The following is a 12,424-nucleotide window of genomic DNA, read 5'->3' as shown; positions in this document are numbered from 1 at the left end:
TATGCGTCAGCCTCAGCCCCATGACTTATTTTATGTCAATAAAATTCTCGGTGGAAGTGGAACGAAAAAATGTAAACAATAACTCTATATAAATGTAAAAAAAAAAAAAAAATTATGATGCAGGCAGTGACGTTAGATCGTATAAGAATCGTGAGGATGCGCGTTTGATTAATTCACCATCCGATTAAACCATATTATTTTCATTTAAGACTTGTTATTAGTTTTACCCATTTTGTCAGCAATTAGGACTTCTCATATGCGAATAAGATGTAATCTTTATACAGACGGCAAGTGCCAAATAGATTTATACATGGGACTATCAATATATACACCACACCATAAACTAGTTCTATATTATTTCACGATAAAACCCCTCAAGAAGCTGTTCCATTAGATCGTCGAGTCTCAAGTTCGTGCTCAGCAACCACAACACATGAGTCTGCTTCAAGCAATGGAACCGAACTGTTCATCTTCTTATTAGGTATCTCACCGGTCAAAGAATCGATCATATCCGTGGTACAATGTACATCAGGTGCAATTCCTACTTGATCAATCTCGTGTAGAGACGGAGACAAATACTTAGCCACCGTCACAAACAAAGCCGACCCATCGTTTAGCTCCGTTACACTCTTGCAAAACAAAATCACAAAACATACAACAACTTTTTATCATAAGATCAAGATTTGTAAATTATTATCGTTTACAGCTTACTTTATGTATGTTACCTGGATTTTTCCTTTCCCAAATGTCCGGTTACCGACAAGTGTAGCTCGACCATTATCATGTAAGGCACTTGCTAAAATCTCGCTTGCACTCGCACTTCCTTCATTCACCTGTCCACCATTTTGATCGAGAGATTCACTGGGAGTGGACTTATAGAACAGAACTTAAACTGAAATTTCATTGCATATATTATTCAGCTAGCCAACTTATTTACAATCTATACTTACAAGCACGACAAGTGGATCATGTGTCACGGCGTGTCCATCAATCATGTTTATAGGTGATGTAACCCCTTCTCGGTCAATTGTATACACAAGGGTCTCATCTCCATCAAGCCATAACTGTGCAACATCGAGTCCAGCTTTAACCAGACCTCCCTGAAATGGAAATGTCAAAAGCTAAGTGTCGGAAAATGAACAAATTAATACACACAAAAACTCGTTGTAAAAGCCAAGACCTGAAATTTACCGGATTGTTCCTTAGGTCTAGAATGTATGACTGAACATTCTGATTCTCCATCTCGTGTACCGCATTTTCCATATCGGATGCTGCAGTCTGTCGGAAGATTTGAATCAATGAGCTTATATATCAATTCTCGTTTTCATTTGTTTTTGGTTTTCTCTCACAAGATTAACCTGAGAAAATGCTGTGAGTTTGACATAACCAGTCTTTGCTAGATGTCCATCAGGTGTTGTATGTGGGATTATAGTACTGGATATTGGAGATAGCTTAATGTAATCTCGGGGTACCTTGACCTTCACATATATGAGATGCACTTATTTAGTAAGTAACCAAACAAATCTAACATAAACAGCGTTAATTATACCTCTCTGATACCAGAATCTGTCCCTGATCCATTCATCTGCAATACAAACTTACATGTTATGATCTCAACTAAACCGGGTTTTCAACAAAGAGAATGCAGAGGGAATCAATAGAGTACACTTTTAAGTTTTATGGTAACAAATGTTCCAACTCTGCCTCTCAGCTTCTGTGCTGCTGCTTCACTATCAATACCATCCATTTTCTCACCTGAAATCTCATAAGAAACAACAGAGTTATAGCCAATTTCCAGATATACAAAAAGTTAATAGGGATAAGGACCAATGTACCATTTATCTCAACTAATTCCTCGCCTTCGTGTACTCCAGCACGATCTGCCGGGCTACCTTCTATGCAAGACATAACAACCTACATTGGACTTACCATGAAACAAAAATCTATATCTACTTCATACTTAGACAATGAAAAATTAGGTATTGAAAAAAAGTCTCAAGATGTGTTTGGTCACACTAACCAGGTGACCTGTTCTTGGTTCTGTGTTTATGAAAAGGCCAACACCTTGGAGATTTCCATCACTGCCAATTCTAAAACTTTGGTACTCCTGCAAGTCATAATGCAGAACCAACTTCAAATCATGCCTAGAAACACTCATGGTAGAAGATAACCAAAATTTGCAAAAGTACCTTTGGGCTAATGAGTCGAGTAAAGGGATCACCAAGCGTAGAGAGCATAGCTTTGATCTTTCCGTAAGCAGCATCAGCTGATCTTAAAGGAAACATTTCCACCATTGTTTGCTGCAACTTAGAATCCCAATCTGCAAAAAAATCAAAAACAGTTTCCTCAAGAGAAACATTCTACAAAAATCTCCCACAAAAATCTGAACTTTACCCTGATGATTAAAAGTTGGATCAACAAATGTTTCTCTAATCAAACCCCAAGCTTCCACTAGAGTTCTCTGTACTGTAGTAACCTTCAAACAAGCATAAAAATCCAAACTTGATTACTCAGAGACGTTACGAAAACAGAGAAACAGAGCTCAATGAAAAAGCTCACCTCACGAGCACGTGAAACAGGGAAAGCGATCGTCAGAGACTCAGCTCGTACCGGAGAATCACAACACAAAGAAACCGCTACTGCAGCTGCGGCGGCGCAACCGAGCAATCTTCTTCCAACGATACTTTTCTCCATTATCACACCATGGCTCTCTGACTCAGTAGTCTTGGTCACTGTTTCGAATCCTAGACGCGAAGACGATGCAAGAAAAGAACGTTTCTTGTGACGATTGAAGCTCGGGAATCGAAGAATCGGAGACGGAATCGAATTAGGTTTCCGAGAAATGGGGAAGTGTAACAGAGGTAGATCAAGTTTTAGGGTTAAAGTTTTTTCCATTATTTCAAGTTTGAACTTTAAAGAAGAAACTTGAATCAGTATGAATCAATCCAGTTAACCGAGTGAGGAATATGTAAATTGGCTATAATGACGTGTTTAAGAAGTTTACGACTGTTACTAAAACCAAATTGTGGAAGATTCTTTATGTTAAGGTAGGTCCACTTGAATCTTTTGTGGCTTAGAGATATTGTTACTGTTGCGTATCTAAGCTAAAGAATTGAAACTAAGATCTACACGTGTTGTGACTGACGTTACGTCAGTGATTCATCAGATGATCTGTGGACATGGTAAGCGTCAGTGATGTATCAGATCAGATGATCTGTGGACATGGATGGACCAGTGAGAGTCAAGATCTGTTTTATCTGAATATGGGCTGGACTATTAACTTATACAAAGCGAATCATAAGGCCCGATTTAGTTTTGATTTGGGGCTTGGGACTGGAATATTCAGATTATCGGGAACTCAATTTTACACTTAAGGGACTTGTTTATTTTGTTTGATTTGTCGTCAACAATAATTTTTATAAGATTAACTAATCCTTTGGGCTAAATTATCGATGATTCGATGTCGTTAGCTTGATGATATTACAAGTGTTGCTTTGATCACAAATACCTCAGTGTATATGTTGTCAAAGCTCCATCTCTTTAATTTGATATGAATTCATTACATTCCACATAAAACGAAAAAAAAGATTATAAACATGAATATTTTGACAATAACTCGTAAACAGGTGATCAAGCATTCATCATAAATATATATATTGCAAGTTTTAGCGGTAGCGTGTGCCCAAATAACTAATTTCTATAAAAGGGTTATAATACACAGTGAATAACTTGTTTTTGGGCATGCACATCATAGATGATCACCATCCACCATGACACGTGAATGCAATTAAAGTGTTGCATGTGCATGCATCGGGAAAAAACGATCAATTTTTTTGGAACTGAAATTTAGGGTTTTGACTTTAGATATGGATGGAATGTTTAGAAGATGGACATACACTTCATCACCAAATTGATTGCTTCCCCTTTGGAAGGTAAACTTTTTATTGTAAGTATGGGGTTCCTCATAATTCATAAACCCATCCCTCTCGTATTTTGTCTTTCACATTAGTCCCAACGTGAACGTACCCTTTTGTTATGAGTTCCGAGACCAAAATTCTTGATTAATGGTTTTCTTTTTACCGATATATAATATAAAAGTACTACTAATATTCATCACCACACATATCTAGAGATTTACATTTGCTTATAACTAAGTAAGATATGGATTTTTCCATGATAGCTAAGCGTGTGAGAAGTGTATCGTCGGTTGAAATAAATTTCGATAGCTGTGATCTTTTTTAAAATTAACGATTTCTATATCTGTCAATTGATGGAACAAAACTAGCTAGTATCAGATTACAAAGAGAGATTATATTATACAAAATAGTTTCTAAAATATCCAAACTCAAGTTTGTATACTATATACAAAATAGTTTCATCTTTTTTAGTCGAACTCACCTAGTAATTAACACGCAGATGTGGTCCTTGTTTTGGGTCTATCTACATAATATAGTACTCATAAAAAAACGAGAAAAAAAACAAAAACAAAAAATAGAAAATAACCGAATACCCCTTACAAAAAGGAAAATATGATCAAGTAGCTTTTCTTTTTAAAAAGAACAGTAAGAAATTCATCTTTTAATTTTGGTTGGTTTCATGAAAAGTAATTGAACAAAAAAGAAAACAAAGGAGGTATGGGAAAGGAGATAAAGACACATTTCACTTAAAGCACATTGTTGCAGACAAAAAGAGAGGGTTGAAAATAAAAGACAAAAATAAAATAAACGAGCAAATTGAAAAAAAAAAATTATGTGTGAGAGAGGATAACATACCTGCTCTTATCAAAGTCCACACTGTTCATAAAAGAAAAGAGTACCTGAATGAGAATACCTTCACTGACAATTTACTTATGTTATGTGGTCCATTTTTTGTTGTTGTCAATATTGTAAATGGAAGTAACATACTAAAACTATGAAATGTGAAAATACAGTTGACCAATCTAACCACTTGATGAAATTGACTGTGTCATCTTCCAATCAAGCAAGCATATAAGCATCAAAGTGAATTAAATACAGTATGTTTTAGGTTTCTTAATGAGATTTTTGATATCGATCGTCAAAATTAACCTAATATTTGATCTGACTAAGCATACAAAATTATTACTATGCCTTTAATCGGAATGTAATTTTCTGTAGGGCAATATCGTCTCATAAAACAAACGATTTCTAAAACTTATCGTGAAAATTAGGTTTACCACAACCTGAATCTTTTCTGCCATTAAGCGTGTGACAACCCGTCCCGCGGATCCCACTAGCCCACCGCTAGCTGTTCCAACGGACCGCCCGTAGACCCCACTAGCCCACCGCTAGCCGTCCAACGGACTTCAAGCTGGTCCTGCAGGGCATCGATCCTAACCCATCACTGTGGATATCCAAATCCACCTGTAGGTTATTGGTGCGCCAGGCGTTCCTCGAACCCTGGTCCTCACCCTTTAACAACCTTCCCACAGGACAAGTTGCCACCAATTGATCTGGGGCATCGATCGACACTGGTTATGGCCGGTTCGGTCGGTTCGATTTTTAATCGTCCGGTTTGCGTGGTTAGTTTAGAAAACCCTAAAATCGGGTTTTAAAAGGGGAACTCGAGTTTTCCCTTCTCTTTTGGCCGTTTTTGACAAAGAAACAAAGAGAAAGAGGAGAAAACCTTGTTCTTGAGCTTTTGAGAGAGATTGGTGAGATTCCTTGCTGTTCTTGGGAGATCTAAGGCTGGGAAGGAGCTAGAAGCTTGCTAGGAGTGAGGGAATTCGTTTCCTTTGGTCTAAATCTTCCTTCAAAGAGGTGAGTACATGACCATGACTTATCTAAGCTAAGATCTCTAGATCAATTGGTGACAGCTTATCCTGTGGGAAGGTTGTTAAAGGATGGGGACCATGGTTCGAGGAATGCCTAGCGCACCAATAACCTACTGTGGAGTTGGATGAATAGTTTCATTTGCCACGGTGAGGGGTTAGGATCGATGCCCTGCAGGACCAGCTTCGGGCCTATGAAGGCAAGCTAGCGGTGGGCTAGTGGGGTCAACGGAACGGGTTGTCACAAAGCGCTTATAGCACCGATAGCATACAATATTTTTGTGGTGAACTTAAAAAAAAAATATACTACCACATTTATTTTTCTTTGTTTATTTTAGCGTTGAAATGTTGTTGGAAACAACACTTTGGTTAATTTGTCATAATATCGACAGTAAGAACAATTATGTAGGGATGTATATATATACACACTTTTAGGGTAATTAATGTAGAAAAGGTTGATAGGTAAAATTGGGAAAAGAGTGAGTGTGGGTATTGTCTTTGGAGTTATGTTAACCTCAAAATAGAATCTCTCCTCAAAGTAATTGGAAAGACAAAAGTCGATGCCATGTCCAATCATATATATAAATAAATAATTATATTTTTTCTCCAATCTAAAAAATAAATTTGATTTTCTTCCACTTTTTTGTTTCTATTTCTTTCTCCTGATATCATCTGCCCCTCCGTTCTGTGATGATCTCACGCTCTAGCTTCAGTGCTTCACACACATATACATGTACAGCCATATATATTAATATATATGTGTGTAATAGATGATACGTGTATACGAAAACTTCTTTTTTCTATTAAAAATAAAGTGTCACTGAGATTGAAACCATAGAAAGAAAATTTAAAAAGTATCACTGAGATTGGAACCATTCTATAATACGTGTTCTATAAATACGAACTATCATTTCATTTACAGTATAGCATAGTATGTATCTGAAAACTTAGTTTTCGAAGATCCCCAATAGATGATGTTTCGGATTCTAATACTGTTTTTTTTGTTTAAAGATTATAAATATTACTATAAGAAAGTAAAGCTTGAGAAAAAAGTGTTCTGTAATATGTATAGTTTTCGTGAACCTTTTTATATTTCCTTGAGATAATATTCGCTGGTGAAAGAAACCCAACACAACATACAACTTGGAGAATCTACAAGGCGTAATGATCAAATAGCTTTAACAGGAGTAGAAAAAATAAAGTTGATCAAATAAAGAATATGGACAAAAGAACACGCTCGGACAATCATCACGAGAGCTAACGAAACCTCATCTCTAACGATTATATAATATATTATTTGTATCACAAGAAAGGAGTTTTTTTATATAAGAATATTTACCATAATTAATTCGCCAAATGGTATATTGTTTTAAAAATTTATATTATATACTGTTAATAGCATCACAGGTTTAGATAGCGCGATCGATCGACTAATAATGCATGTGAACAGCTGGTTGAATGTAAGTTTATTTCAAGCTGATTCTTGTTTTTAATTGTTAAATTGAAATCTAGAAATGACAAGGGCCAAAATAAATTATTTAAGTACGTATACAATTTAACTTTTAAATTTTATAAAATTGAGATCGGATTACAAAATCATTTACAACTAAAATAATCTTTGTAGAAAAATTAAAACAATCATTGAAGTTATTTATAAATAAACAAAATTACCTAAAAAAGTTTGAGAATGAAAATTTGAAGATAATTTGATTCTCAATAAACTTTCTTACTCTTTTTCAGTGTTTAAGAATTGGATTTTAAAAAATGGCACATATATCAAACCTACATAATGCCCTCTTATAGGTCATTTTTTCACTTGTGATCTAATATAATAGAGAATGTTATATTATACTAATCTAATTGTAATATTCCATAATAATAGTTATGTGTATATATATATATGTATATGTTGTTTAATTTCTTATGTCAATATATGTTGGTTTATATAATTTTTTTTGAATGAATATATATATATATATGAAAATAATTTCTTCATTTTTTTGTTTGCTCTTTTGAGGTACCCGTGATTAATCATGAGTCAAGCTCAATTTGGCCTCTTTCTCCCTTTATCTTTTGCATGTTGGGGCCTCCTTCAAACAAAGTTGTCGAAAATCATAGATAGCTACATTAATCTTCTTTATGTGATACTTAATAGTATAATTTTAATACTCAAAAAAATTATTCTTTTCCTTCATTTACGATAATGTATATAGACAAAAGGAATACGTCAAAAGAAGTTTTTTCTTCCATAATAAAATATATATACAGTGTACGTACGTGTGTGTCCATATTAAATTAAATGTGGGAGATGGAGATTTGAGCCACGGCAGACAAAGCTGTCTCCTTCAAATCAGCCTTGGAATATGAACAGTAAAATAAATAAATCGAGTTACTAATTTACATATATGCATTTCTCGACATGAACATAGGAAATGGTAAAGTAATTAAAATTTCGTTTAACGGATTTAGAATATAGCTTCGGGATTTTAAAAAGCAGGAATTAAGGCCTTTTATTTAAGTTTTTGTCAGACAAGAAAAAATGTATACGTTAAAACAACCAATGTATAAACTTAGGTTTTATAAATGTTTAAGTAGTTAATGTAACCCTTTCATACAAAAATTATTTTTAAAAAAATGTAACAGCATAATTACGGAAGAAAGTGAAGTCCAATGTTCGGATTCTTCCCGGCAACAGTAGAAAAATCCATATATATGTTGCTCGGATTTTGAAATGTCTTGTAGACAAATGCACACTCACAGAGAACAATTCAGTTTCGATTTCGAAAACTTATTCTTAGCTTATATATCCATATTTTCCATTTATTTTTATGTTTCTGTTTGTCATCTATCTAGTTTAATAGGAATGTAAACATGTGCTTATAAAAACTTTATCTGGATATAAATTTCTAAATAAATGAGAGATTTAGATAGCAATGTTTATAACTAAGTTGTAAAATTAAATTCAAAGATTATCTAAGATAAATTATATGATTCATTTATGTAATTATATTAAAAGAAAAGTGTATTTCTTGCTTTTAACAACTTTTCAATTTAACTTTTACAAAGTGATTTACAAACTGTTGGGCTTGTTTTATAGCTTAATCATAAAGCTATAATACATAGACTCCAAAAAATATAATAAAGTGATTAAAGTTAATCTAGAGGTTTTCTACCTGGCCTGTATAAAAAACGTTAGTTTAAGCCACTAGTGAAAACTTTTACTACTTGGTACTTGCATGTTATATCTGTCAACGCATGATCACTTACATTTTACCGCATATAAGTATTAAAGATGAACCAACATATAAAAATATCGGTAGAAATTTCTGGAGAAGTGTTGGGAAGATGAGAGGGGTCAAAGGAAAGAGAGGTAGGGATGGTCTATTTCTCCCAACAAAGGGGTAGGATATTGATTGGCAATAAATGTTGTCTGAATCCTACATAATTTAAAGATGTGCGAATTCATAACTTTTCCAGATTTTGTACTGTTTTAATTCAGCTTGTGACCAATGTAAAAAACAATCCATATCTACATTACATGTATGTATATCCCTCACTAAAACAACGGGCCTTGTTCAAATTTTCTTTGTGCGCATCAGCATATTAGTTTCATTTCTGCATTTAAGGCAGAAAAAATTATCCTGAAAGTGAAAAATAACCAGAATTATAAATACAATTAGAACGAAAAAAATTGGTAATTCACATGGTTTATGAATCAAAATACGGTAAATAATAGGGGGACAATTAATGTAACATTTTAGATTTGGTTCAAATACATTAAAAAAAAGTATATGTAAACTGAAACCTTGAATATGAAATGAATACAAAAGAGGCAAGCATGTGGGTTTTGATTGGAGGAGATGACGAAAGTTGGGTCACATTTGTGTGAGAGTGTGTGTAGAGAGAGAAATTTAGAGAGATGGTCAAAGGAAAAAATGAGATGTCAAATCAAATAACAGTGAGTGAGAGAGAAAAAAAAAAGAACTGTTGATACCATCAATCTTTGCTCCCAAATCTGCCCAACCCATCACACCCTTAGGGCTCCACGCTCTTCTCTTTTGTTTTTTTTTTTTTATCACTCTCCTTCACATTACTTTGTGCCCCTTCTTCACCCATTGATCATCACATTCATGTACATACATACACGTGTACATACATGACTGCATGCATACGTATGCAAATACAGTAACTGAAGGAATATTCACTGTTTATGCATATACCTTTATACATAAACGAAAAATTAGGTCAATCTTTATGTGTATATGCCTAAGTGCGAGAGATTGTTTATTTTTATTTTTTTTGCTAAACATGCCTAAGTCGAGAGATGATCATTTGGTTTCGAATTTTAAGATAGGATTTTAAAAGTGAATCATATATATATATAGATAAAAAGGTGTAATGTTCCTTCAACGAGCAAATATGTCTGTCCACTAACAAAAAGGAGAGGAGAAAAACAAAAAAAAAGGAGCATATTGAAAAGCTCTTTGCAGGAACGAAAGCCTCTCTTTAACTGTAATCTTAGTTACACAATCATATCCAAATTGGATCTTGAATTCTACATTACCAACAAACTGACACACAACAAAACTGTAACTAGAATAATAAGACAATCACTTGTAGCCTGGTAATGTTTTGTTTTGTATAGAGTAAGATAAAGAAATCGTTCATATATAGGCTGCATGCACGTTAACAAATGCAATATTCTTTTGGTGATTGTTAATTCGAAAGTTAGTCTGAACAACACTGCATTTATAGGACAAATTTACGAGAATGAAACCAACAAAAAATAATTAAATGAACGAAGTATAACATGTCGTATATTTACAACTTACGTATTCAAAACAACTAATTAAAAATATTTATAGAAATTAGCAGTTGTTTTGGAAAGAAAAGCAGTTAAATTAAACGTTTCATTTTTCAAGTACGTTACGTTCCATTTTTTCAAGAAACCTGTTAATTACTACTATATAACCAGGTAACTACTATGTATTAATTTTTTTTTTTTTGTAAATTCTCTGTACTACCGGGTTTGGATCATTGTAATTTATTTTTATATTTGTTGATACCTTTTTAACGAAAAACACATTCATGTACAAATTTTATGTATTATTTATAAACAACACATTATTTTAAAGAAGCAAAACTATCAAATAATAGAAATTGGTATTTAATCTTCCTAATAAAGGTCTGCACTTGAGTAGTAATATTCTCTAGTGTCCATTCTCTCATTATTCTCCATGATGTCACTAGACAATTAAGTATCATAAGTATTCTTAATACAATAACTTCAAAGATAAAACTCCACCAGAGAATAAATATCTTTTGGGAACAAAAAAAAACTAGAATCTATTATTACTCAAATTAAAATTTGGAAATATTCATTTTGATCTAGAATATGGTATATATAAACATAAAGCATGCATGGATGTTTAGCATCTACTTTTCTAGTCTTGTACTATCCTAACAAATATAATCCAGACGTTTATAGTTTATCTAATTCTTCAAAATGAAAGGTAAAAGTTAATGAAAAATAATATATACAAATAGAAACCATTGAAACCTCATAAGTTAGAGTGCTACATTGTCTTGCAATAAATTTAACTAGAAACTAGTGATACAATTTAAAAATTTCCAAGTAATCTTGATTCATTTTTTTCTATGATCAATTAGATGATATAGCTTTTACTTTGAAAAGCCCTACCTCCATCAAAACTTGGTCCATAGATTTAGGTTTCTCATAATTAATATATATACCGAATTACTAAGTACTTATACTAATTTATATAAACTATTTGGACTGCATTGACTCGTGATCATTGTCTAATTGTTCTACCTCAGAAGCAGGCTCATCTTCTTCATCAAACCCATCAATACCATACGCTCCATGGCCATTACCAAAAGCTTTGATGTGATCTTTGAGAGATCTCTTGTGCTTGAAATCTGATCCACATATGCAATACCAAAGCTTACCACAATTCTTCTCATGTGTTCTCCAATCCCCTCGGACTGCAAAAGCCTTTCCACATTTCCTACACATGAAAGGTTTGATCCCATGTTTCCTCTTATAGTGCGTTTGTAGAGTTCTGAAGTCTTTGAGAGGCTTTGCCCTTGGATGGTCAATATTGTTGCGACAGCCTGGTGCGCAGCAATAGCATGGAAGCCTTAGCATTCCTGTTGGCTGCGTTCCCCTTAGAGATTCAGGTCCTTTCCTGTACTGTGATCCATGTCCCCACATATGCATCTATAAACAAAATCATGCAAGCATGTATGATTATGTAGAGTTTGAATAACTTATTGTAGTATATGTTCGAACATAAAGTGTCCGTATGGAAACTTAAGCTTATAATATATGTCTATTAGTCAATTTAGTTACATGTGTCTTCTATAAGATGCAATGATTACTCTAGACAGCAGACATATATCTATTGACTAGCAGATCAATGTTATGATGATTACTCTAACTCGCACATATATATATATATATCCACTGAAAATAAATTTGTTAATTAGCATATCAATCAACCTTGAAGCATATATGTAAAAGACATCAAAATTTTCATTCAATAAGGATAAATGCTGAAATGTAAATTATAGAAATTAATTTCACGATAACAAAAAAAAAAAAATATATATATA

General features: G+C 33.4%; 2 protein-coding genes across 2 annotated transcripts in view; both read right to left on the bottom strand.

Annotated features, from left to right (window-relative positions):
- On the bottom strand, positions 256-2,985 carry LOC104712445 (carboxyl-terminal-processing peptidase 3, chloroplastic). The gene is made up of 12 exons (XM_010429348.2): positions 2,560-2,985; positions 2,395-2,476; positions 2,190-2,320; positions 2,021-2,107; positions 1,836-1,914; positions 1,667-1,755; positions 1,550-1,585; positions 1,359-1,478; positions 1,192-1,278; positions 951-1,100; positions 726-833; positions 256-629 (listed from the first exon to the last, which is right to left on the bottom strand). The coding sequence occupies exons 1-12, from the start codon at positions 2,893-2,895 to the stop codon at positions 375-377; spliced, it is 1,560 nt and encodes a 519-aa protein (XP_010427650.1). The 5' UTR covers positions 2,896-2,985; the 3' UTR covers positions 256-374.
- Positions 11,308-12,424, bottom strand: part of LOC104712444 (zinc finger protein WIP2) — a 2,821-nt gene continuing 1,704 nt past the window's right edge. Inside the window, exon 2 of the mRNA XM_010429347.2 lies at positions 11,308-12,029. Within this exon, the coding sequence (XP_010427649.1) occupies positions 11,577-12,029 (453 nt within the window). The 3' untranslated portion in view covers positions 11,308-11,576. The remainder of the gene's footprint in view (positions 12,030-12,424) is intronic.

The sequence above is a fragment of the Camelina sativa genome, chromosome 9 (assembly GCF_000633955.1).
Source record: "Camelina sativa cultivar DH55 chromosome 9, Cs, whole genome shotgun sequence".
In the NCBI taxonomy this organism is placed as follows: domain Eukaryota; kingdom Viridiplantae; phylum Streptophyta; class Magnoliopsida; order Brassicales; family Brassicaceae; genus Camelina; species Camelina sativa.
The sequence above is the reverse complement of the archived record's forward strand: the minus strand, read 5'-3'. Positions and strand labels throughout refer to the sequence as shown.

Coding starts and splice junctions, on each gene's coding strand:
- LOC104712445 (XM_010429348.2), bottom strand. CDS start 2,895: ATGGAAAAAACTTTAACCCTAAAACTTGATCTACCTCTGTTACACTTC. Junction 2,321..2,394: donor TCCAACTTTTAATCATCAGG/GTAAAGTTCAGA, acceptor ATTTTTTTGCAG/ATTGGGATTCTAAGTTGCAG. Junction 2,108..2,189: donor CTCGACTCATTAGCCCAAAG/GTACTTTTGCAA, acceptor TATGACTTGCAG/GAGTACCAAAGTTTTAGAAT.